General features: G+C 47.5%; 1 protein-coding gene across 2 annotated transcripts in view; it reads right to left on the bottom strand.

Moving 5' to 3' along the window:
- Arsg (arylsulfatase G) overlaps positions 1-25,546 on the bottom strand; it is a 112,973-nt gene that overhangs the window by 3,717 nt on the left and 83,710 nt on the right. The window contains exons 9-11 of one of the 2 annotated variants that reach the window (XM_013037898.1): positions 19,120-19,228; positions 11,500-11,620; positions 6,044-6,134 (exon numbers count right to left, since the gene is read on the bottom strand). In XM_013037898.1, coding sequence (XP_012893352.1) covers positions 6,044-6,134; positions 11,500-11,620; positions 19,120-19,228 — 321 coding nt within the window. The remainder of the gene's footprint in view (positions 1-6,043; positions 6,135-11,499; positions 11,621-19,119; positions 19,229-25,546) is intronic. The other variant, XM_013037899.1, reaches the window with a different exon arrangement.

The following is a 25,546-nucleotide window of genomic DNA, read 5'->3' as shown; positions in this document are numbered from 1 at the left end:
CCAAGAGAACCAATGGCTCGTGGGCAGATCTGACAAGTGGGGAGACAGGAATACCACTGTCCCCTCCCCCTAAGACAGACAGACAGACAGACAGACATCCTTTACTGTAGCAAAAGGCTAGGAAAACCTGAACCCTCATCAACCAGTTAACCCAGAGGGATGGAGCCAGCCGTCAGTCACTCCACACTTTTTCATTGTCTTTATTTATAAGGTCAGGACACAGGCCACACTATCCCTGAGTTATAGCCAGACCACGCTTCCCATGCTTTGTGAGTTTTACCAGGAACTCAACCAGATTCTCACAGTAAATATTACTAGATGATCATTGAATAGCAGGGAAGTAACACCTTTTATATAAATTCAATTCCTTTTCCTTTTTTTCTCCTTTAAGAACCTAATCAGCAAAGTAGGAATAAAGGAATTAGAACATAAACAAAGAGCCAACAGCTAAGAATCCATTCCATGGCCGGACACTAGACACTTTGTTGCTAAAATCATTTCCAGCATGATGACAGAAGAGAAGAGAAGAAGGTAAAAATTTTAAAAGTGTCCTGACTGGGAAGGAGGAAATGAAACTCTGATCACGAATGACACAATTGGTTATGTATAAAATCAGAGAGAGCATCCACACAAAGCCTGGAGTGAATAAAAAATTTCAATAGTTACAGGATACAAGACTAACACCCCAAAGTCAGGCTCTGTCTTATATATAGGAAAGAAAGTGGGGAGGGGGATTTTAAAGACACAATACCATTTACATCAGTACCCCGACCTAACTAAATGACTAAAATACTTAGGCATAAATTTAACCGTAAGTATCTAGCGAAACAAAGCAAAGAAATCTAACTAGAGATCATCCACATTCCTCCATTGAGAAAGGAAAGGTCAATACTGTCAAGGTGACAATTCTTCACACAATTTGACACAGATATTCAATGGTGTCCCTGTCAAAATCACAAAAAGTTACCTTCTGAAAAATCAGCAAGCTGATTCAGGAGCTTCTATGGAGAGATAAAAGATCCAGAGCAGACAACACAATACTGAAGGAGAGCAATGGTCTAGAGAGGTTATCTATGTTTAAAGTTGCTATATGCTACAGGAAAAGACAGTATGAACACACAAACAACTCAGTGGCACAGAATAATAGGCCCAGCAACACAGCAACATAATAATAAAAAGCTTATCTTTGAAAAGGAGCAAAGGCCATACAATGGGTGAAGTACCCTTTTTAAAACTAAAATAATGCTACAATGTACAGAAAAATACATGTAGACACATTGTATTTTATATACACAGAACAATCTACCACACAACAAACACACACACATCCTTCCCAAGTGTACAGAAGACATTTTTCCAGGATAGAACATAGGTTACAAAATAAGTCTCAATAAGTTTAAATGTAATAGATACCATACAAAGTTACCTTCTCCTTAACTGGGCATGGTGGCACATGTACTCAGGAGACTCAGAAGGATTGTGATTTAAGATCATCCTGGGCTACACCATGAAGCCCTGTCTAAAACAAACAAACAAACAAATCCTACAAAAACCACCAATTATCTTCTCTGAACATAAATCAATAAAGTTAAAAAAACCAATAACAGAAGTAAAATTGGAAAACTATAGAAATGAGTAAGTGAAACATATTCTTAACCAATGGATCAAAGAATAAAAATGAAAATACAAGCTGAGTGCTGGTGGCCTATGTCTGTAATCCTAGCTACTCAGGAGGCTGAGATCTGAGGATAGTGGTTCAAAGCCAGCTCAGGCAGGGAAGTCTCATCTCCAATTGACCACCAGAAAACCAGAAGTAGGACTTTGGCTCAAAGTAATCAAGTACTAGCCTTGAGTGAAAGAGCTCAGGGACAGTGCCTAAGCTCTGAGTTCAAGCCCCATGGGGGAAAAAGAAAAGAAAATGAAAATACAACATGACAAAACCTGTGGGATCCTCAAATTCTAATACTGAAAATAAGGTCAGGTTTGATCATGCACACCTGTAATTCTCCTACTTGGAAGATTGGGACAGGAGGATAATGAGGTCAAGACCACCTTGGACTATATAGGGAGCTGAAAAGAAGGAAATGGGCAGGGGGAGGGGGGAAGAGACAGAGATTGCAGTGCTGGGTCCTTGTTGTCCCAGGTACTTGGGAGGTTGAGACAGGGGGACTGATTAAATCCCTAAGCAACATCGTGAAACACCATCTCAAAAGTAAAATAAGATAGCTGGGGGTTGATGGCTCAGGCCTGTACTCCTAGCTACTCAGGAAGCTGAGATCTGAGGATCACAGTTAGAAGCCAGCCCTGGCAGAAAAGTCCTCTTAAGTGTAAGGTCTACTCCTGGATGGTGAGCAGACTCCACCCTGGGGAACTGTGAATTTGGTGTTTCCGTTCTTGCGGGTTATTCTTTCATGTAGGGCTGGACGAGGAAAGATTTCCTCAGCACAAGTGCAATAGGACTGAGTCATAGGCATGCGTGTCTGTGTGTGTGCTGGCTAGACAAGAGGCTGGAGGTGTAACTTGATGACAGAGTGTGTGCTCTGTGTGTGTGTGTGTGTGAGAGAGAGAGAGAGAAAGAGAGAGAGACAGACCCTAGGTTCCATCACATCACTGCAGAAGAAGTATAGTCCCAGACATAAGGTTGTACCCATTGCTGGAGGAATTGATGCCACCCAGGAGACTTGGGAAATCCACTTGGGGCTGAAGGAGCCCCTGGAGATATGTATAAACCATGGAAGTGTGCAGGCTTCTTTCTGCACTTGGGGGACTTAGGTGGGTGTGGTAGATGTGTGGCCCCATGAGGAGGCCTTGCCAGTGTTATTTCAAGCTCTATGGTGGCTATCTGGGGGAAAAAATGAACTTGTGAACAGATTATTGATTTTTTTTTTTTTTGGGGGGGGATCGTGAATCTTGAACTCTGGGCCTGGGTACTATCTATCCCTCAGCTCTTCAGCTCAAGGCCAGCACTCTACCACTTGAGCCACAGCGCCACTTCCGGTTTTCTGGTGGTTAATTGGAGATAAGAGTCTCACTGACTTTCCTGCCCTGGCTGGCTTTGAACTGAGATCCTCAGATCTCAGCCTCCTGAGTAGCTAGGATTACAGGCATGAGCCACCAGCACCCAGCTATGATTTGATCTTAAAGCAGGTACTGGGCCTAGAAATCTGACATACTCAAATGAGACCAGGCTGAGAGTGGTGGCCTATGGCTCTGAAGTAACTAGCACAATGGCAGTTTTGCAGAGGAGTTGACCAGGGTGGACATAGGCCTTATCTGACAAGGAGTAGTTAGGGGTCAGGTCAGAGAACATGGGGCATAGAGGAGTGATTTCTTTGGGGTGCAGCTACCATGGTTTTCTTATGCACATGCCCTTTTGGCCTTTGTCAGGTGCTGTTCCATCCCAACAGCAGGGCGGCCGGGGCATATGGAGACCTGCAGCCTGTCCTAACAGAGAGAAACTATTCACCTCATGGCTGCCAGGAAGTAAGGGAGAAAGTTGGGTCGAGGAACCAAGATTTCCCCTTCAAAGACATAAACTCAATGACCCCTTTCATCTAACTAGTCCCTACCCTCCTGATACTCATTCAGCTAAGAACTCATCAAGGAGTTCATCCAATAATCTCCCAGAAGCCCCATCTCTGAATACTCCTTGTACCAGGAACCAAGCCTTCAACACACAAGCCTTTGTCAGGGGGAATACGATATCTGTATATCTGTGGCAATAATTCACAACATTAGATAGTACATACAACCATTTAGGTCTTTCCCTCTGTGTACAAATCTGCCTTAATCATCTCAAAAACAAGACAAAAACAAAAAAGGAAAAACAACCAAGTACCTTAGCTAAGCCCGACCGGCAATCTTTTTAAGTTCACGAACTAGGCGCTCATGACCACAACATCCTATCCTCATCACAAAAGAACACACCGTTCTCTAACCTAATGTAGTAGAAAGAGGTCAATCACTGGGCTTCTCCAAATGCAGGTTTAAGTCATTAGGATGCAAATTTAAGTGTGGGAGGGAAGGAATCAGAACCTATCTGAGTTTTACCCTCTTCACAATTTTCATCTGCCATGGTGACAGTCCAGCATTTCCCACCCTCTCTTGAAAAGTTGGTGGCTCTCTGGCAGAGCAGGCTTCCTCCGGGTATTGTCATTCCTGTCCGATCAAGATCACTTTTAAACAGTCCTATGACTTCACAGTAACTTTTACGAGTCCAATATTCTGCACTTCCTGGCAGGGTTCTAACTTCTGAAATTAACTCAGCCTGGCGCTCCCATACCTCTGAGATAGTGTAATGTAAGGACGCTAATTTCGGGACGTTTCATCTGAAACCATAGCAAATAGCTGACTGTTTTGTTTTAGGTTTTAGGACAATCAAAGCTTCTTCTGACATTTTTAATAATCCCTTGAGTTATGAACTCAAAGGACTTGTTTTTACACCACATTTTCTGTTGTGATCACTTATGTATACTCAGGGCAAAGAAATTTTGTTTGTTATTATACAATACTTTGAAATCTGCAACATTAAATAACCAAATCAAACTGGAATGAGGTCCTAGATTTTTCTCTCTGTTCTTTTTCCTTTTTATTTTTGTTTTTCATTCATTCATGAAAAAATGTTAAGGTTTATACTGAGTGCAAGACAAGGCTAATCACTGTAAAACAATAAGACTAAAAAGCCTAAGTGCTTCAGAGTTTAGATTTTTTTTTTCATTTTTGTAAAACTAAGGATGAAAATCAGGGCCTTGCATATGTTAGGCAAATACTCTAGCACTGAGTTCCATCCTCAGTCTAGATCTTAAATTTAAACTTTTAGAAGTAACAAAGAGTTGAGTGCCAATGGCTCATGCCTGTAATCCTAGCTACTCAGGAGACTGAGCTCTGAGGATCTCCAATTAACTATCAAAGAGTCAGAAATGGAGCTGTGGCTCAAAGTGATAATGCACTAGTCTTGAGCACAAAAAGCTCAGAGACAGTGTCCAGAACCTCAGTTCAAGCCCCAGGACAGGCACACACAAACAAAAGTAACAAAGAAATAAAACAGAAATGTCAATGACTGCCAGGTACAGCAGAATATGACACATACTGCAAATCTCCAAACTCTGTCCCTCAAAGAGGGAGACAGTGGCATATGGTTTGGAGCCTTAAAAGTTGAGAGGGGCCTTGCTCTGGGGAGCCTAGAGCTGGGCAGGTAGATGAACCCAGGAATGAATCAGAATTCAGTTGGCAGCAAGAAGCACTAGAAACATCCAGATCCAATATTTCTAAAATACGCATTTAAAGCAGGCAAAGAGTTGGCGCTGGGCACAAGGGCCACACCTGCAATCCAAGCTACTAAGGAAGTGGAGATTTGGGCAGGGGCCAGAAAGGGAAGGTGAGCTCGAAGCCAGCAGAGATAGGAAATTAGCCAGGTCCATCTCAAAAAACTGGCCTGGCATGGTTGTATCCCAGCTCTACAGGAGGCTTAGGTAGGAAAATCATGATCCACAGTTGACCCAGGGGGGAAAATGCAAGACCCTACCTTAAAAATAACTACAACAACAACCAAAAAAAAAGGAGGCAGAGGGAGAGAGTTGGTGGATGGATGCGAAATGGGGCTAGAGAGTATAGCTCAAGTGGTAGCAGGCCTACTTCGAACCTACTTTGAAAACATGAAGGATGCCCAAAGAAAATGAGTTGCAACCCATCAAGAAGCAAAGAGACCTGCCAATTTACAAAAAAAAAAAAAAAAACACACACACACACACACAAACCTGAGAACGTGTTTATTGTCAAGTAAATTGCACTGTGAAATGTCTCTAGGCTTCCATTTGATAATCAGCCAGACTGGCATTTAAAGCCTAACAAGGATGGAAAACTCATTTCTCTGCAGGTGAAAAGGAGCCACACAGAAGCGCTCAGAGCTCCCAGCATTGGTCCACAGAGCTTGAATTTGGAGCCAGCATGAGCAGGGGCTTCGTGCATCTCAAAGAGGAGAAGCCACGCCCCACTCCCGGAGACCCAGTGCACCTGTGCTAAGGAGGCTGGGCATCCCACTCACCTGTGATGTAGAAGGCCTTGTACTGCTCCAGGCGGACAGTCTGTAGGTCTCCAAATGCCCCAGCCGCCCCGCTGTTGGGATGGAACAGCACCTGACAAAGGCCAAAAGGGCATGTGCATAAGAAAACCATGGTAGGGGCTGGGAAGGTGGCTCAGTGGTAGAGTGCATGCCTTGCAAGCATGAGGCCCTGGGTTCGATTCCTCAGCACCACATAAACAGAAAAAGCCAGAAGTGGTGCTGTGGCTCCAGTGGTAGAGTGCTAGCCTTGAGCTGAAGAGCTGAGGGAGAGCGCCCAGACCCAGCATTCAGGCCCCACGACCGGCAAAAAAAAAAAAAGAAAGAAAACCATGGTAGCTGCACCCCAAAGAAATCACTGCTCTATGCCCCATGTTCTCTGACCTGACCCCTAACTACTCCTTGTCAGATAAGGCCTATGTCCACCCTGGTCAACTCCTCTGTGAAACTGCCATTGTGCTAGTTACTTCAGAGCCATGGGCCACCACTCTAGGCCTGGTCTCATTTGAGTATGTCAGATTTCTAGGCCTCGTACCTGCTTTAAGATCAAATCATAGCCGGGTGCCGGTGGCTCATGCCTGTAATCCTAGCTACTCAGGAGGCTGAGATCTGAGGATCACTGTTCCAAGCCAGCCCGGGCAGGAGAGACCATGAGACTCTTATCTCCAATTAACCACCAGAAAACCGGAAGTGGCGCTGTGGCTCAAGTGGTAGAGTGCTGGCCTTGAGCTGAAGAGCTGAGGGATAGATAGTACCCAGGCCCAGAGTTCAAGATTCACGATCCCCCCCCACCAATAAAAAAATCAATAATCTGTTCACAAGTTCATTTTTTCCCCCAGATAGCCACCATAGAGCTTGAAATAACACTGGCAAGGCCTCCTCATGGGGCCACACATCTACCACACCCACCTAAGTCCCCCAAGTGCAGAAAGAAGCCTGCACACTTCCATGGTTTATACATATCTCCAGGGGCTCCTTCAGCCCCAAGTGGATTTCCCAAGTCTCCTGGGTGGCATCAATTCCTCCAGCAATGGGTACGACCTTATATCTGGGACTATACTTCTTCTGCAGTGATGTGATGGAACCTAGGGTCTCTCTCTCTCTTTCTCTCTCTCTCTCTCTCTCTCTCTCTCTCACACACACACACACACAGAGCACACACTCTGTCATCAAGTTACACCTCCAGCCTCTTGTCTAGCCAGCACACACAGACACGCACGCCGATGACTCAGTCCTATTGCACTTGTGCTGAGGAAATCTTTCCTCGTCCAGCCCTACATGAAAGAATAACCCGCAAGAACGGAAACACCAAATTCACAGTTCCCCAGGGAAGGATCTGGGAGGAAATAAAAGGCCAGCATCCTTGGTAGGTCGGTGGGTTTGAGCTGGAAGGGAGACTTGCCCTGGTATGAATGAATCATGACCGTATAGATCGCTGGAAAGGCACTTACGTGATTCAAAGTTTCCATGGGGGGGGTGTGTGTGTGTGTGGAATGAGGAACATCTGTTGGAGCAGTAAACAGCTGCCCCCACCCCACCAAGCTTCACAGCCGGGAGACAATGATGCGGTCTAGGGTGCCTCCTGCCACCGCGCACCCCCTCAACCTGTTGTTTTCCTAGGTCAACCTTGCAAACTCCCACATCCGGAGCCTTCCAAACAGGAAAAGCAGCCAGAGCCTCACTTCTTCCAGCCCCCTCCAAGCCCCACCTCTCACTGCAGGACTCAGCTTCGTTTCCCTGAGACATACAAGGCAGGGAGACTTGGACCACCTACTGGTAACTGAGCTAGGATGTGCCCACACCCCCAGCCTATGGGAATCAGGTTGGACTTCAAACCCTGGACCTCACTCTCCAGGGTGGAACTATGTAATGGAACCACGGGAGAGAACTTCCCAAACCCAACAGGATGCAGCGCGGGGGGGTGGGGGGGGATGGCTGGTGCTCAGAAATTTATATGTTTTGCCCCTTTGAGCAGACTGGCAATGACTGTCTTGTTTACATCAACCTAGGAAGAAGGCTGGCAAGTGTCCACAGGAATTGCAGCTGAAGAGATTTCTTCTCTGCATACTTGGGCCCTATTGCAAAGATGACTTATCTTTGGCTAACTTGTCGCCCCTTCCCCTTGTTGGTTGCCTTTCTTTCCTGTTCCTTTACTTGGATCCTGGAAGATGGTTCTACCTAGCATCCTCTGGAGGCAGGGTCCATCAAGAAGGAGTACACAGATCTGAATCTCCAAAGGGGGAAGGAGATGAGCTTGTTGATCCTTTCCCAGCCACACTAGGTGATGTTTCTGACCGCTAGGGGCCCCTCTAAGAGAAGCCACGGGTAGTCCAAAGACTGAACACCTGCTCTGTTCCCTCCCTAGGGGTATGCCAAATATTTTATGCCCACAGTAGACCCTTGAGTGGATTGAGCTGGGCAGGCTCAGGGCTGTTAGGAAAAGCTTCCCTTGGTGGACAATCTTTAGACCTGGTCATGACAGATGAAACTTGATAGACGGTGATGTTATCCCTTCCAGCTTCCGTCTGGGAGTCAGGAGGACACAGAGGGGAACATTGGGTTCTAGGCTGTGGACCCCTCTCCTCCCCAGTGCTCAGACAGCCCCAAACCCAATGCCCTTACTTGCCTATCTGGTCTGTCAAGATCAGGATCAAAAGGTTGACTATGCAGCAAGGTATCAGCTGCCATGGGGTTTGAATGTCACGGACATGATGTCCTTGGAGGAGGAAGAAGTGGGTCATGAGGCAGTAGGTATAAAAAATGTTATCCCGCCGTTCCCATTACACCTCTCAACCCATTAGACCCGCTCAACCCACACACTGGGAAATGGCATCAAGTGTGTGGCTGACAGAGACTCCTCTGTTGAACTCCTCTCCACACTCCCTGAAGAGGTAAGGACTCCCGCTGCTACGCAGCATCTGCATCTTGTTTTGAGCTGACCATGGAAGGGAAACTTTTGAGTTTCTAGAAACTGGAATGGTTTTCTTCACCAACCTGTATAGTAACAGGTTGTTTAAAAGTTGCTTTTTCCTTGGCACTGGTGGCTCACACCAATGATCCTAGCTATTCTGGAGGCTGAGATCTGAGGATTGAGGTTCAAAACCAGCCCGGGCAAAAAAGCCCAGGTGATTCTTATCACCAATTAACCAGCTAAAAAGCTGGAAGTAGAGGCATGGTTCAAATGGTAACGCGCCAGCCTTGAGCAAAAAAGCCAAGCGAGAGTGCAAGGCCCTGAGTTCAAGCCCTAGGACTGGCACAAAAAGAAAAGAAGAAAGAAGGAAAAGAAAGCAGGAGAAAAGTGACACATCCCTGTCTCCATTTTGTCTCTGTGTCCTCTGCCCTGAGCCGTTCTCTCTGTAGGCTCTTTACAGCCATCTTGAATGTTAGGACCAGAGGCCAGACTACCTACCAGGTATTCATGACTCTTACTGTGAAATGGCCCCGCCTGACTAACCAGGAGGCAATAAGGACATAATAATTATCTCCTGTCTCTGTCCTTCACCATGTCTCTTTATCTGGCATATGAGCAGTGTGGGGACTGGTGAGGCCTCACGTAGAAATATCAGGAATTTGGACTTCAGGCCTAAAACTCCAATTCCAATATTAGAATTCTTGTGAGCTCAGGATGTGTCTGTGGATGAATACAAACTGTCTTCATTAAGAAATACATATGTGTAATGGACACATATAGACATAGATGTATGTGTATCTGAAGTCATTCACTTTTACCTGCTGGCTTTCCTAGAGCTATTTCAGATTCAAGAGCATGTAGTCTTTCTATTCCTATTACCTCACTTCAATAAAATACCGAGCCAGCATTTGTCCAGAATTTGTCCTCCAAATTCTGGGCCAAGAGGCAAAGTTAAGGAGCAAACACCTGAGTTACAAACCATCCCAGCGTCTCCCGTGAAGTCTAGATTGATAACCATTTCTCTGCTCTGGTTCCTGGGTCTACCCACTGTGCTGGCCCTCCACGGGTCTGGGCAAAGCTGCCTGCTCCTGGATCTGGGAACGGAAGTGCGCACACGTATAAAGGGGCTGGCGTCCAGAGTGGTCAGCCAACGTCAAGAAGACCACAGTCCTTCCAGCCCTTCCTGGTGACAGCAATTATCCTGCTGGTAGCCATGGCAATAAACACTTCGGAGTATCTCTCCCTGATGTCTTTTTTACATAATCACCCCTCACCCCCCCCCAGGGTCTCACACACACACACACACACACACACACACACACACACACACACACTGTTGACTGTTGACTACCAGCCTACTACGGAAACCATCTTCCTGCTAGAAGCTACTTAGGAGAAGCACTGGTTGGGGGGAGGGGGAAGCGGAGAGGGGGGAAATGGGAGGACTTGCCACTCTGCAGGGACAGACTAGAGAGAGCTTCAGAGAACCTTTCTGGCCTGAGCTGTTAAGCCCTAAGAAACGCTTCTGGTGTGCAGATGTGTTGACGGCCCATGTTCGGATGGGCCTGGGAGAGGCTAGGAGTGAAAAGATCGTCATTAGGCACCGGGCACTTGAGCACAGCTGAGTCACTTACTTCCATGTGACCCTCGAGACAGAAATAGACCCTTTGAAGTATGGATCCCCAAGTGGTGAGCCTCCTCCTCCTCCTCCAGCCTCCTTCCCTCCTCCCACTTCCTCTTCCTCTCAGGGAAAGGAAAGCACATAGGAACAACAGGGAAGGGTCACCAGGACTGAGACTTCCTGACTGCCACCAAGGACTTCAGATATACTGAGGGGTCACTTGAGAAGCAGATGCCCAAAGCCATGGGGGCTGAGGGAGGAGAGGCCAGAGGGGTCTCGGTTAAGAATGGGCTGGAGAACAGGTACTGAATACTCCTAAGGGAAGTATAGGGCTTTATGAACTGGCTGGCCTTGCCTTCCATCCAAGAGGGCTGTCATTCATTCACTCACTCATTCACCCTCTCATTCATTCATTCATCCGTTCTAGTGAAGGGCTAGCTGGATGCAGACACTCAGCTTCACTGAGAACTTGGGAGGTAAATTCCCAAATGGGATCCCTGCCCTTGAGGCTTCTCTTTCTGTTTCCCCACAATAAACAAGTCACAGACTCTGGTCAGAGAGCACATCCAACAAAAGCATGTTGGGTACCTAAGTTGTGTCAGGATGTTGAAAACATGTCGGTAAATAACTCATTAAAGAGAATAAGCATCCAACCCACATACGTCTACCCTATGCCCAAATCGATCATTATAATCTGGACTGGTGAACTTGATTCATGGCAGGGGGGCAGGAAGGGAGCAGGAGGTGAAGAGAGGTTCATCTCAAAGGATTTAACCCTCAGCATTTCTGGCCCAGGTTTGAACTGGCCACGTGCATGCAACTCCTGAGAGTGTTGTGTTCATGCACAGGCTCAGATCTGAGCCTCAGCCCAGCAGAGCCCTGGTATGGGAACATGCTCCTCCCACTTACCCTGTGACCCCTCTGCGACCTGCCCAGCAATACTTCAGAGACATCCAGTCCATCGAAGTGTCGGTGTTGGGGTAAGCTGGCTCCCGCCAGGGCTACTGCCGTGGGGAAAATGTCCAGCACACTACAGAAATAAACAAGACTCGGTTGACAACAACTCTCTCAACTCTTCCTTCTAGGCCCTGATGTCATCAAAACCCATCTGAACCAGCCCAGAGAAAACAATGGCTTTCCCTGCCCTCTGCAGCCGACAAACTGCCTTTCCTCATCTTGACTTCTTGAAGCTACAAGAGACAGAATGGCATGGTGGTTCAGCACCCAGGCTCTGTAGCCAGGGACTGTCTGGGCTAAAATCCCAGCTCTACACCTGTCTGACTCCTCAGTATCCCAGTTTCCTCTTCAGCAAAGTAGTTGTTTTAATAACAGTACCCTAACCAGGCACTGGTGGCTCACGCCTGTAATCCTAGCTACTCAGGAGGCTGAGATCTGAGGATCATGATTCAAAGCCAGCCCAGGCAGTAAAGTCTGGGTGACTCTGATCTCCAATAATAAACCACCAGAGAACCGCTGTGGCTCAAGTGGTAGAGTGCTAGCCTTGAGCTGAAGAGCTGAGGGACAGCACCCAGGCCCAGAGTTCAAGTGCCACAACCGACCAAATAACAGTAATAATAATAATAACAGTACCCTTCTTGCAGGTGGTTGTGTGGGTAAAGCACACAGGTGGGCACTCAGAATGGGCTTAGCGGATGTCTGCGTTATAACTATTCACAGGGACACATCACGAGCCTAGGAACTCAGGGGGTCTACCTGTCCCCAATTAGGCCACAGCCATTGGCTTTACAGGAGTCCTATATAGCAGTGTCTACAAGAAAGTATTCCCCATGTTCCGCATCACCCTGTTCTCATAAATATTTACTCTTTTGTCATGAAACGTGAAATTTTAGCTATTATGTGTGAAACAGCCCACTGCCATTATTCTAGCGCATCCAGCGCATTGCGAAACTGTAAATGATTGCGGTAAAAAAAAAAAATTGAACATCCAGAAACATAAAAAAGAACAAGCAGTCCAACACCCATAGACAGCCATTGTTAACCTTCTGGTGGGGTTTTGTTAATGAGCTTTCTTTTTGGTTACAAGGTATACTTGAAACCTCCCTCCAGCTCACAGTGTTCACCTGGGGGAGAGGAGAGGACAAAACAAAAAAACCCAACTCTAATGAGAACAGAGTGGCCACCCTTTCAACAGAGCTGTTTACCTGAGGGCAGACCAACTCAGAGCCAAAGTGAGCAGGTGGATGATGTCTTTCTCAGGCTGAGCTTCCCCAAGAAAGAGGTCCTGGTAGACCAGAAGCTCGGCCTAGCAGCAGGATTCAGACTCAAGAGTGGGAAGCCTCAAAGATCTCATCTCTGAGGCCTGAGGTCGTGGAGTTGACCTGTCTAAAGGACCGGCCATGTGTGTGCTACCTCCTCTGCTATCCTCCCACCTCCTTTCCCTGCCAATGCTCTGACTCTGCTCTGTTGCCCAGTGTCTCTGTGGACTGTGGTACTCTAGGTTTCTGCTTGCCCATGGCTTTCACAGTCCACAAAGCTTATCTCTTGAGAAACGCGCTCCATGAACCGGCACCCAGAGTCAGCACTTGCAGAGACCAGAAGAATCCAGAAACCTGTCCGAAGTCCAAGATTTCCTGCTCTAAATTGAGAAGCAGAGAAAGACTCTGCTGCAGTGTGAAAGGGTTGGCGTGGTTTGGGGATATTTATTCAAGGATTCTCTAAATTCTACCTCTCAGCAAGATCAGATCTCAAAATGGGTCAAATCAGTGAGCAAGAAAATCATGATTCACATTAGGGCTTTTTGTTGTTGTGTTTTGTTTTTAGAGTGTGTGTGTGTGTGTGTGTGTGTGTGTGTGTCTGTGTCTCTGTGTCTGTGTGTGTGTTGGTATTGGGGTTTGACCTCAGGTCCTGGCAACCTTGTGTGCACAGTTCCACTTCTGGCTTTTTCTGCTGGTTAACTGGAGATTGGAGTCTCACATACTTTCCTGCTTGGGCTGGCTTCAAACCATGATCCTCAGATCTCAGCCTCCTTAAAAGCTAGGAATACAAGCAAACTCCAGCTCACATTTGGGTTCTGACATGAATCATGTGTTTTCTTTGTCATAGATGGGTCAAGTTGGTGAATGACAAAAACTGAATCTGCATTAAGGGTGTGGAATATTTTGTAGGTTTTCCTTTTCCCAGTCCCCCTTTCTCTTGTGAAATTTAGCATTTTAATTATAGAGCCCCGGTTTGAAAGTTTATGGAATCCTCGTGTCTCAGCCTGGCAGCAGCCTTGGAGGTAACTAGTTCATCCAGAAAACAAAGAAAACCTTCGCCCACGAGAAAACTTCAACAGGTCTGGTGACTCACACTCCTCAGGGCAGCCCAGTGCAGCAGCGCTGACAGGCTCAGACTGTCCAAAGATCCTTCCCCAACGAATAAAGCATGTCCAGCCTGGCTTGGAGCTGAGCCTGTGGTACACACAGCTCTGATACCATTCCAGGGCTAGGTCCTCGGCCTGCACGTGAACTTGGAGACTGCAGTCCCACTCTACAGTGGTACCAATGGTACCTCAGCTATTCCTAACCTCAAACCTCATGCCTCATGGAAGAAAGTGATCTAGGGAGTCTTTGAAACCTTGGAGAAAGAAAACAAACAAAACAAAGCAGAAACCCCCAAACCTGCATTTTTAAGTTGTTTATTTCTATGTTTGACGTTTGATAGTGTCGTATTTTGGCTCTCGTGGGAACTGGGTGGGTGCTTCCGCTTATGTGTCCTCTTCCATTTAAAACAAAATTAGAAAGTATGCATTCTGTAGCTGGGAGAGATGACTCACTCCTGTAATTCCAGCTACTCAGAAGGCAGAGATGCTGAGGATCTCAGTTTGAGGCCAACCCAGTCAAAAAGTTAGAAAGATCCCTATATCTCAACCAAAAAGCTGGACGTGGTGGCTCAAATCTGTAACTCCACATACACCAGAAGCACAGGTAAGATGATATAGGTCCAAAGCTGGCCCTAGGGGGGAGGAAGGGAATCACAAAACTATGTCTGAAAAATAACCTAAAAACAGAAAAGGCTGGAGTTGTGGCTTAAGTGGTAAAGTACTTTGTCTAGCAAACACAAATTCTCAAGTTTGAACCCCAAATAATTATGCTGTAAACTGCACTGATGTCAAGATAAATATATATAATCTATACTAATCTATTTTATTCAACCTAAAAGTTTGGGATTTTCTTTGGAATTGAAAAGAAAAAGAAAGAAAGAAAGGAAAAAGAAAGAAAAGAAATTAGGGCTGGGAAGGTGGCTCAGTGGTAGAGCGCTTGCCTTGCATGCATGAGGCCCTGGGTTCGATTACTCAGCACCACATAAGCAAAAAGAAAATAGCCAGAAGTGGCGCTGTGGCTCAAGTGGTAGAGCGCTTGCCTTGAGCTGAAGAGCTGAGGGACAGCGGCCAGGCCCAGAGTTCAGGCCCCACAACTGGACCACAATAAAACAAAAAACAACCAAAAAAAAGAAAGAAAAGAAATTAGCCAGGTACCAGATCTGAGGATTGCGGTTTGAAGCCAGCCTAGGCAGGAAAGTCTGTGAGACTCCTATCTCTAATAAACCACCCAAAAGCTGGAAGTAGAGCTATTGCTAAAGTGGTAGAGCTCTATCCTTGAGTAAAAAAAAAAGCTAAGGGACAGCCGCCAGGCCCCAATTTTCAGCCCCAATACAGCACTGAATAAATAAATAAACAAGCGAATAAATAGAACTCCGTAGGCCCTTAAAAGTCTCAAGAGCCTTGGCACGGTTTCCTAGGCCTGACAGAGAAGCGAACCTGGTTCTGAGCAGAGCAGCCAGCAGCCTGCTCCCCAAAGAAGCGGGCTGGGATGGCTCAGCACAATGACACAAAGGCCCTCATCCTTAGAACAAGCAGGGTGACACCTCTGCAAGTTCCACTATTCTTACAAAATAGTTTCTTTTTCCTTCATTTTCTGACTAGCCCAAGGTCCAACGGCTGTTCATTGGAAATGAACATGCTTGTGTCTTTATGGTTTAGAGATTCATTCTTTTGAGACTGGATCTTGCAATGTTGCCCCTCATGGCCTCAAGATTCCTGGGCTCAAACAATCCTCCTATCTCTGCCTTCCACGTAGCGAAGAGTGCAGGTTTGCACTAGCATGCCCTACGAGGAACTAGGAGTCGTGATTGGGGTGAGGAGGGTGCCGAGGGGTATGGTTCTGCTTACTGGCTCCAAGATGAGGATCTAGGGGGCCACAGGGGAGGCTCTCTGCCAGTGGTTGGGTCCTGGACAACAGGCCACAGATGAATGGAAACAGGGGTGCCAAGATAGGCAGTTCTGGGCTATGCAAAGGAGACAACACAGGTGATTTCCCAGGGCTGAGGTAGATATGACCTGAGAGTGGGAAGTAAAAGGAGACAGGGAGTCAGTCTGGAAAACTGGAAGGACTTAGACTAGGGGGTGGGGGGGTCGCTCCTCATTCTCCCCAGAGTGGAAGAGAGCCGGTCCTCCTCCAGTTAAGGAGTGGGCCCAGTTGGAGGGGGAGGGCAGTTGTCTGGGGAGAAGGGTGTTTAATGGCACGGTAGACGTCTTCTCCAACCAGTTGTGACAAACAAAATATCCCCAGAAAGTGCTTAGCTGCTCCTCTCCGGGGAGGACAAGCGGATGCTGGCTGTACGCTGTCTCGGTGGATTTCCCTCGGCCTTCACAAGCAGCTTAGGTCTGCCCTGTGCTTGAGCAGGGGACGCCCACCCCCCAATCCTCATTTCGGACAATCGGGGCAAGTAGAAGTGAGCAGAATGGTAAAAAGGACTTGAAGTCACCACGTTGGGAAAGCACCTAAAACTACCATTTAACCAAGAAGGCAAACAGCTCTTGAGCTACTATCACTAAGACTGTGTTCAGACACCCCCAAAGTACTAAAGGACCCCAAAGTTGGCAATGCCAACTCTGAAGAATTTGGCACGGAAGTTGGAGCCTTCTCTGCCACCCATTTGCCAAAGCCGTCCTCCAGCAGGTACACTGCTCCACACCAAGAACTTTCCTCTGCCACCTCCCCCGTCCCGGGAGCCAGGCTTGAGCCCAGAGCTGAACCCAGTGATCAATGATGGTATCTGTGTCCCTGAGGAGGTGGGTGGTATGTGAGACCTTCCTTTCATCTCGTTGTATCACCCAAGCGTGCGGCCCAAAGCCAGCAGTTTATCGCTGGCGGAACTCACAGGGACCCCTCAACAGACTCTTTTCCTTTCCATCTTGGGGTGAGTATTTATAGCAATAGGTTGAAGGGACTTTGGCCTTAAGGAAGTTATTTGTGACTTGGAATAAGGTTTCTGCCCTCTGAGAATAAAGTTCCAGAACAGATGATAAGCCTTGGGCTCCCAAGAACAGGAAGTACCAGCTCCTTGAATCTATGACAATTTTTTTTTTTGAACTCAAGGTTTCATGCTTGCTAGGCAGGTGTCGACTGCTGGAGCCAGGCCTCCAGCTCCGCTTCCTAGACTGTAATTCACACAATCCCACTCTCCTTGGAGCCTGGCTGAGGGAGAATTTGTAGAAAAGGCAGTTAGAAGTTGCACCCATATGGAACAAACTGGATATCCATCTATGGAAGTAAACAGAGTGTTAAACACAGGTTGGTTGGGAATGTGGCTTAGTGGTAGAGTGCTTGCCTAGCATGCATGAAGCCCTGGGTTCAATTCCTCAGTGCCACATAAACAGAAAAGGCCAGAAGTAGAGCTGTGGCTCAAGTGGTAGAGTGTTAGCCTTGAGCAAAAGAAGTTCAGGGACAGTGCCCAGACCCCGAGTTCAAGCTGCAGGACTGACAAAAAATAAATAAATAAAATAAGAGCCAGGCACCTGTAGCTCACATCTATAATCCTAGTTACTTAAGTGGCTGAGATCTGAGGATCACAGTTGGAAGCCAGCGAAGGCAGTGTTAAATTAATGAATCTGTTAATTTAACACCTAAAATATCTCAAAAAGAGCTGGTGCAGCCTATTACGTTTCAAGAAGTCACTTCCTTTGGTCTCCAACCTATCCCTTTACTCAGTTGTGCCTTCATTTTTCAATGAGGGAAGGCACTTTTAGGGTGTTGCTGAAGTTGGTAGTAAGTGCCCCTGGTGAAGTTAATGGTAAGACCCACTACCCCCAATGAGAAGCTGCTACTTGAGTTTCTCAGTGATATAACTGGAGAGGCTGTGGAGTTATTTGTGTATGTGCAGCCCAGCCCATGCACCTTTGGCTCCCTTTGATAAGTGCTGGGACTACACCCAAAACAGCTGGTGGCTCACATCTGGAATCCTAGCTCCTCAGGAAACTGAGATCTGAGGATCAAGGTTCAAAGCCAACCGGGCCAGGAAAGTCTATGAGACTCTAATTAACCACCAAAAGGCCAGAAGTGGAGCTGTGGCTCAAGTGGCAGAGCACTAGCCTTGAGAAGAAAACTCAGGGACAGAGCCCAGGCCCTGAGTTCAGGCCTCAGGATGTGTACACACACACACACACACAAGCAACCCTGCTGGCCTTCATCCCAGTCAGTCTGACATCACAGGTTCCAGACTGTGCGATTGTTGTCACACCTGCTGGTACCCGCTGACATCATGCTGACTCCTGACAGCACGGGGCCCATCCGAGTTCCCTACAGGCTGCTGCTGGATGACGCCCGTACACCTGCCGCTCTTACAACCAGGGCTGGTTACCCTTTCCTGTCCTGGGTATTGGTCTCCATCCTACCTCCCTGCTGGGCCCGGAGATGCTCGAGGGTGCCAGCGACATTTACTTTCTTCTCCCGGGGAACTGGGTCTTCCACCAGCTCCCCATTGGGAGTGTACACAAAAGTAATAGAATCTGGGGAGTACCTCCAACCCTTGCTGGGGAGCACAAGGAAGAGGGGAAGTGCCCATTCCGATTGGTAAGACGCCTCTTTATAAGTCACAGCTCCCTAGTTGGAATGCTTTCTCACAGACACAGCACAGTCGGGTTCCCGGGCAAGAAACTGGCTCTGAGGATCTGCCTTGTGGGAGATAACAACGCCCCACTGCGTCCCTTCTGATAAGTCCCCAGGGACCTGCAACCCTCAAGGAGCCCCGCTGCCCCAGGCAGGAAGAAAGTCCTCACCTAAGGACCCATCCTTCCCACCCCTGGGACCCCCTGTCCTCTCCTCCAGGACAGGTGGACCTCTGTACCCCACTGATGTGCTGATCCCAACCCTAACCCCCAAAGAGAGTACAACTAGGGTTTCACGACCTCTGCTCTCCACTGGCTGACCGGCTGGATGCAGGCCCAGAGGGGAGATAAGACCTCTACCTCCCACGTCGCTAAGACCCAAGGCTGTAAACCCCACCCCATCCCTACTCCGCTGGAGCTGGTCCCCAGGGACGGTCTGTTCCCACCACACACCCCTTGGATTATAAGCACGTGGAATTGCCTACAGGCAAATCCACGCGGCTGCCAGTGGAGAGCTGGAAGTATCAGGTATACTTGGCCAAGGCAGGTGGCCAAATGAACATCCTAGTATTTCTGGTGACCCGATATCCACCATCCGTTAGGGCTCCTGCTTCACATCTCAGGCCATTTGGGTTTCATACCTTAACAAAGCAGGGCTGGTGACATTGCCTGGGACTCTGCCAGGCCAGTAAGCCAGTGCTGGGACCCGGTGGCCGCCTTCCCAGGTGGTCTGCTTAGCTGGACTTCCTCCTGTGAGAGGAGGCAGTGGTTGATAGACAGCAATCACTAGAAGCTTCTCTTCAGCTAACAGCTAGTGGCTGGGAGAACAGTCCCTCTTTGAGTTTCCAATAATCCCACAAAGAAATGGCTTTGTCTTTCCAATCAGCTCTTTCTCCCCAGCTAGCTAGTATCTTTCAATACAAGCTTTGATTTTCCTGGACTTGACAAGCAGAGGTCTCCGGGCCCCTGGCTGAATCGTGTCATTTGATTCTCTCTATAACACAGTTCCCATGAAATGGTCTTGTTGCTTTGTGACCACGTTTCGCCCGTGTCTCTGCATCCATGTGATTTCATCTGTCACAAGACCCCAAGACATAGTAAGTGCTTAACAACTCTTGGCTGAATAAATCAATCTGTCTTCCTGCTGATCGTAATGAGACTATCTAATTAAAAGGAAAAACTATAATTATTTCAGAAAAGGACGAGGAGGGATTCTTCCAACTACTTCAATTGCCCAACCTACTTTACATGAGTTTTATGGCTTTCTTTTGCTTTTTCCTTGAATTAATAAGTTGTTCTGATATTAAAAAGACAGTCCATGAGACTCTTATCTCCAATAAGCTACCAAAAAGCTGGAAATGGAGATGTGTCTCAAGTGGTAGAACACTATGCAAAATCAAAAGAAGCTCAGGGACAGAGTGCCCAGGCCTTAAGTTCAAGTCCCAGGACCAGCACAAAAACAAACCAAAGAAAGAAAGACAGTGTCAGTAGTAGCCCCAGTCTCTTTCCTCTTGGTGGAAAGGGTAAGGATAATCTATGTGCAATCTATGAATTTCCACATAAGCAATTAGAGAGATTATTTTTATAAGCATGAAGTCAAAAGTGACCTCTAGTATAATGATAGCCAGAGGGCTAGAAGAGATGAGGTCATGTTTTCTGGAAACGTCCTGAATCTTGAGTTGTGCTGAATTAACCATGACCATCTTCATCACTCCCCCACACACCCCACCCTCATCCTGGTTGAGCCAGAGGCCAAGGATTCCACACAGTTTCTCATGTCAAAAGCCTCTCCAAGGCACAGTGTGTGGCTCCCACATGCTTTGCTCCTGTGACCCCCCCCCCATGGTTGGCTGGTGTGAATAATAAAAGCCATGATGGGTGGGGAGAAAAGGGACCGAGACGAAGGCTTCTTCCTTCTAGAAGACACAGCCACGTGCAGAAACTTCACTGTCCCTAACACCGGAAATGCTTAGCATTCTTGGGACCAGCTCTGGAATCCCCCCAAGTGTGGATGAAAGAAACACAACGCAAAACAATCTCCCCATGCTAAGCCTACGGACTGTTTATGTTTAAGGGTGTGGACTTGGAGAAACACATTGATGTCTCTGCAGACAGTAGAAGGAGTTCTCTGACTCCCTCCAGCATTTCTCAAACATACTCTTCTCCTCAAGCGCCATGTCTCTGATTATCCATGCACGTGGACCAGAGAACCCAGCATGGTATTGCACCTAAATGCATGTCCACGTGGCTTTGGCATGCATGATGGTTGCCTCTGCTTAAGGCCAAAAAAAGCAGAGTGTGAATCCACCCGCACTAGGGCCGTGGGTTGCAGTCCAAGCCCCAGGAAGGACATCTGCATGGAAGCTTGGGAGTACGGGTAGGCAAAAAGACGTGGCGTGTTTATCTGCCCATCTGCAGTACATGACATTCAAACAGATTTGTTTAACCTTTGAGTCCAGATGTAAGCAAAGGCCAGAGCTTACGCTCCGAGAAGCAAGCCATTCACTCTGCTCTGTGACACAGCATTCAGGTCTCTGCCTCCTGGATGTTTCCAGAAGGGTAACCTATCTCCAAATAAATAAACTTGCTAAGGAGGATTCTGCTTGTTGGCCATGACCTTCCGTGTGGACCTTTCGCAGGTGACGGACCTTCCCAATAATTTTCAGGGGGAAATATTTCCATGTGTTTGTCTTTGTCAGTGGCGGTTCAAAAGCTCGGCCAGTTATTAAACCAGCATGTGGCAACGAGGTGGCAAGCCACCTACAGCTATGCAGAAACTAAGAGGAAGAGAAGCGAGGGTCCTCCGAGAGGGGGGCCCTTGGTGTGACCACTTGGGGCTGGTCAGAACCCTGGGTTCTATCTAACAGCAGACACAGGGTAAGCGAGGTATGATGGTGCCCATCTATCATCCCAATTAAGTGGAGACCTTGGTAGAAGGATCTCCGTCAGAGGCAAGCACCAGGCAAGAAGTGGGAGATTCTATCTACAAAATAACTAAAGCAAAAAAGGGCCGGATGTATGGCTTAAGTGGTACAGTGCCTACCAAGGGCAAGGTCCTAAGTTTAAAATGTGGTAATCTGCCTCCCTCCCCCCTCCACCCCCTCCTAAACAAAAAACCAAAAAGACACATTTGTATATTATAGCCATGCAAATGATTCAGACCCACCGACCTTAGGATCAATCAGTTTAGCTACTAAAGCTTAAGAGTTTTGCCAGAAGTTTTGGTGGCTCAGGCCCATAATCCCAGCTACTTGGGAGGCAGAGCTAGAGTATCATGAGTTCAAGGCTAACCCTGGGCATAAGGTAAGGAGATCCTATCTCAAACAAAACAAAAGAGCGGGTGGCACAGCTGGATCACTTGTCTATGCTGGGTGAAGTCCCAGATCTCAATGCTCACTACTAGAAACATAAAAGGGGGAGGGGCCTTAGTATGGCAACCCATCATAAAAATATGGATATAATCACCCACAATAGGGATGCTGTTATCTTCCAAACCCATTTCCCCACTGGCACTGATAGGGACAGAGAGTCCACCCAGAGTCCCCTGGGAACACCTAGAGGTACACAATACAATTTGCCTGGGCTACACGGTCAAAAGCTGAACGCCAGAAGAGCTGTTCTCGGTCCCTGGTACTTTCCAATGGCACTTCATCACCCATCAGAACTTAATGCAAGTTCAACATCATAATAATGAACCAAATCATCTATTATTTGAGCCCTGACTAAGTACCAGGTCAAGTATTCCTAAGCAGATTGCTAAGTGCTTCCTGGCATTATTTCAGTGAATCCGTACGGCAATCTTTCCAGCGAAGGTTTTTTTGTTTTGTTTTGTTTTGTCTTTTGTTTTTAATTTTCAGATGAGGAAACCAAAGCTGAGGAGAGGTAAAGTAATTTACCCAAGGTCACACAGCTAGCAAGTCCTACGGCCTGGATTTGAGTCCAGGTGTAACTGCCAACACTTTGACCCTCAAAAACCATCTAGGGCAATGCTTCCTACCCTGATCGCAGGGTACACTCATGAGTGGAGAGGATTTTTTTCTTCTCTAGAGCCATGCCAAAGTCATTTTCCCACAGGTTTATGATTTAATTGGCTTGGAGAGAGGCCTAGACCTCAAAACCCTATAAAGCCCTGCCAAAGGTATAGAGCAGAACTCAAGATCAGGAAACAGACACAGTGCACTCCAAAGCTAAATGTAGCTGGGTGCCTTTTAATCACAGACTTTCAACTGCCCATACCTTTCTACTTCTATAAGCACCATAAATGGAACCTAATACATTATATATAGATAAGTTCATACCTTGAACTCTAATTCACTTTTTGATTTGGAAAGCTATTTGCTAGTTTAGACAAGCCTTCATGCTGGGATCCACAACATCCGTATGTTAAACGTGAGGGTTGCATTTGTCTTTCGTACGGCCAAGAGAATGCATTTCAATGCATTTGTGGTTACGTTATGACTCTAATTAAAGCAGCATTTCTTACTTAAAGCCATAACTATTTGGTCTCAGCAACAAAAATATAACCAGACCTGTGATTCATGAACTTGCTTTCTTGTTCTTCCTTGGCTTCGGCCGTGAGTGACATTTTATAAGGCATCTTGACGGGGCAGGGTGACCAAAGTGCCCCACTGCCCACGCCTAGAACAGCAGCCTTGCTCAGAAAGGACCAACGCCACGTTTCACTGCACAGAGCAGGATGGCACTGCAGACCGTGCACAAACTTCTCCAGACGAGAGAATTGCTGGGTGTGATTTTGCCATGTTAATTTTAGATTCTGAACCAGAAGCCGGTGGCTCACGCCTATAATCCTAACAACTTAGGAGGCTGAAATACGAGGATCACAGTTCAAAGCCAACCCCAGGCAGAAGAGTCCATGAGATTCTTACCTCCAATTAACCACTGAAAAGTGGTGCTGTGGCTCAAGTGGTAGAGTACCAGCCTTGAGCACAAAGAGGCTCAGGGATAGCACCCAGGCCCTGAGTTCAAACCCCAGGCAAAAAAGAAAAAAAAATAATTAGATTCTTAGGTTCTAGGCCTAGAAAAATCTAATTGCATAAGACTGGAATAAGGCTTTCCACTCTAGATTATTCCAGTACCAGGAGTCTAAGGACTACAGGGTAAAGAAGAAGATACCTTTTTTAGACCAGGCAAATCTGAGCTCTAATTCCTATTCTTCTAGCTCTTTGGGTTTGGGCAGAATTCAGTGCCTTAATAGTATTGGGGAAAACCACTATACTTATCTCTTAGGCTTGTGGGAATAGTCAAACAAACTCGGGCATATAAGGTTCGAAGCAAGCATTTTCTGCATAATGCTTATCACAAAAGTATCCAACATTTGCAAACCTTCTCTCAAACCAACCAAGCAGGGAGCTGGTGGCTCATGCCTGTAATCCTAGCCACTCAGAGGCGTAGATCTCAAGGATGATGGTTTGAAGACAGCGCCAAAAAAGCCCGATGTGGAGCTGGGACTCAAGTGGTAGAGCAGGAAGTAGTAGCCTTGAGGGAAAAAGCTAAGGGACCGTGCCTAGGTCCTGAGATAAAGCCCCAGGACTAGATTAAACAAACTTATTGGCCTGTAGATTCACAAGAACACAGCTGGTAGACTTGCCAGCTCAAACATGAAGATTTGATATGTCCTCTAGTTGTAGGCAATGATTTGGATTCCTAGCCCTTCCCACTGCTGGCCCAAGCGAACACACATTCCTTTCTAGTCTCTGTCTGTCCCCGGAGGACATCAACACCTGTGGTTCCTGTAGGAGTCTGTTCTGAGACTCTTCTAGAACCTTCTACAGCATCAAGACATGTCTAAATACAAGTGCGTGGCCTTGTCAAGGATGTTCATAGTATAGGAGTTTCCTGGAATCACGGGGCCCTCGGGTCTCACCCCAGCCAGGATCAACGTCCTTTACTCCTGCCTTGATTGTCCCACATGCAGCATCAAAGACCTTTCCCATCCGAGCTCCTGCAACCCACCCCCTCCCCACTGGACAGCAGGTCCTGGGATCTGAGCTATTCTCAGTGGAAAGGTTACACAACCACCTGATAGCAGTAAATTACAGACAACCGAGGTCACCCAGCAGTGCAGGGGCCAAATTCAACGGAATGTTTCCTCATCACCCAGGGACCGGAAGGAACACTTCTGCTCTTCGAATAAAGCGAGGAGCGATTTTCCAGACAGAGCAGCAATCTGTCGAATGGGGAGGAAGAGCCGTGTCAGGTCAGTCCCCGGTAGGAATGGGGGTCTGGAAGGGAGAAGAAGGGACAGCTTCTGGGAGCCAGGTCTCCTGAGCGGGCAGGGCCTTGCAGATGGATCTTGTTTCCTTTGGAGAGAGGCAGAGCAGCTCTGCTCTACCCTCCCCTTCAGCCTTCCCCCACACCCCCACTCCCTCTACCCCTGCATCCCCTAGCTCCAGTTTCTGCTCATCCCAGCAGGGAACAAGCCAGGCCAAGTGGAGCATCCTTGCTCCAGTAGGGGTGGGAAGATTGCTCCAGGAGACGCTGTCTCATCCCATCAGCTGAGCAGGTGGCCTGGCCAGGAATGGAAAGGGAAGATGAGCCGGGGTAGCTGGGGAATGGCGGGACCCTGGGAACAGGACAAGACAGAGCACGTGGCCTGACGTAGCAGGCTGGCTTGGGGAGAAACAGGACTGTGAGTACTGTTTGTCCTGCGCTGTTGCGAAAACATGAACTGTCTTCTCTCTTTCATCTGTTCCAAGAGCCTGGCCCCCTTCACGGTGGGGTGTGGGAGGAACCCCCGCTGAGGAGGAACTGGGGTGAGGAGGAGCAGGTAGTCCAGAGGGACCCATTCTCCTGCTGCACAGAGGGTTCTGCCTGGCTTCCCAGAACCCCCTGCAGGAGCAGGTGGCAGCAAGCTGATGAGCGTTCATGATGAGAGTTCGCAGGAAGGGGATCTTCACCCCTACACATCTGACTGTCATGCAAAGTCTGAGTTCTAACAAGAGCCGGGGAGAGAGAGGGAAGGGAGGGAGGGAAGGAGAGAAAAAAAGAAAGGAAGGAAGGAAGGAAGGAGGAAGAAAGGAAGGGAGGGAGGAAGGAAGGAAGAAAGGA

This window comes from Dipodomys ordii, unplaced genomic scaffold (assembly GCF_000151885.1).
Source record: "Dipodomys ordii isolate 6190 unplaced genomic scaffold, Dord_2.0 Scaffold7, whole genome shotgun sequence".
NCBI classification, from domain to species: domain Eukaryota; kingdom Metazoa; phylum Chordata; class Mammalia; order Rodentia; family Heteromyidae; genus Dipodomys; species Dipodomys ordii.
The sequence above is the reverse complement of the archived record's forward strand: the minus strand, read 5'-3'. Positions and strand labels throughout refer to the sequence as shown.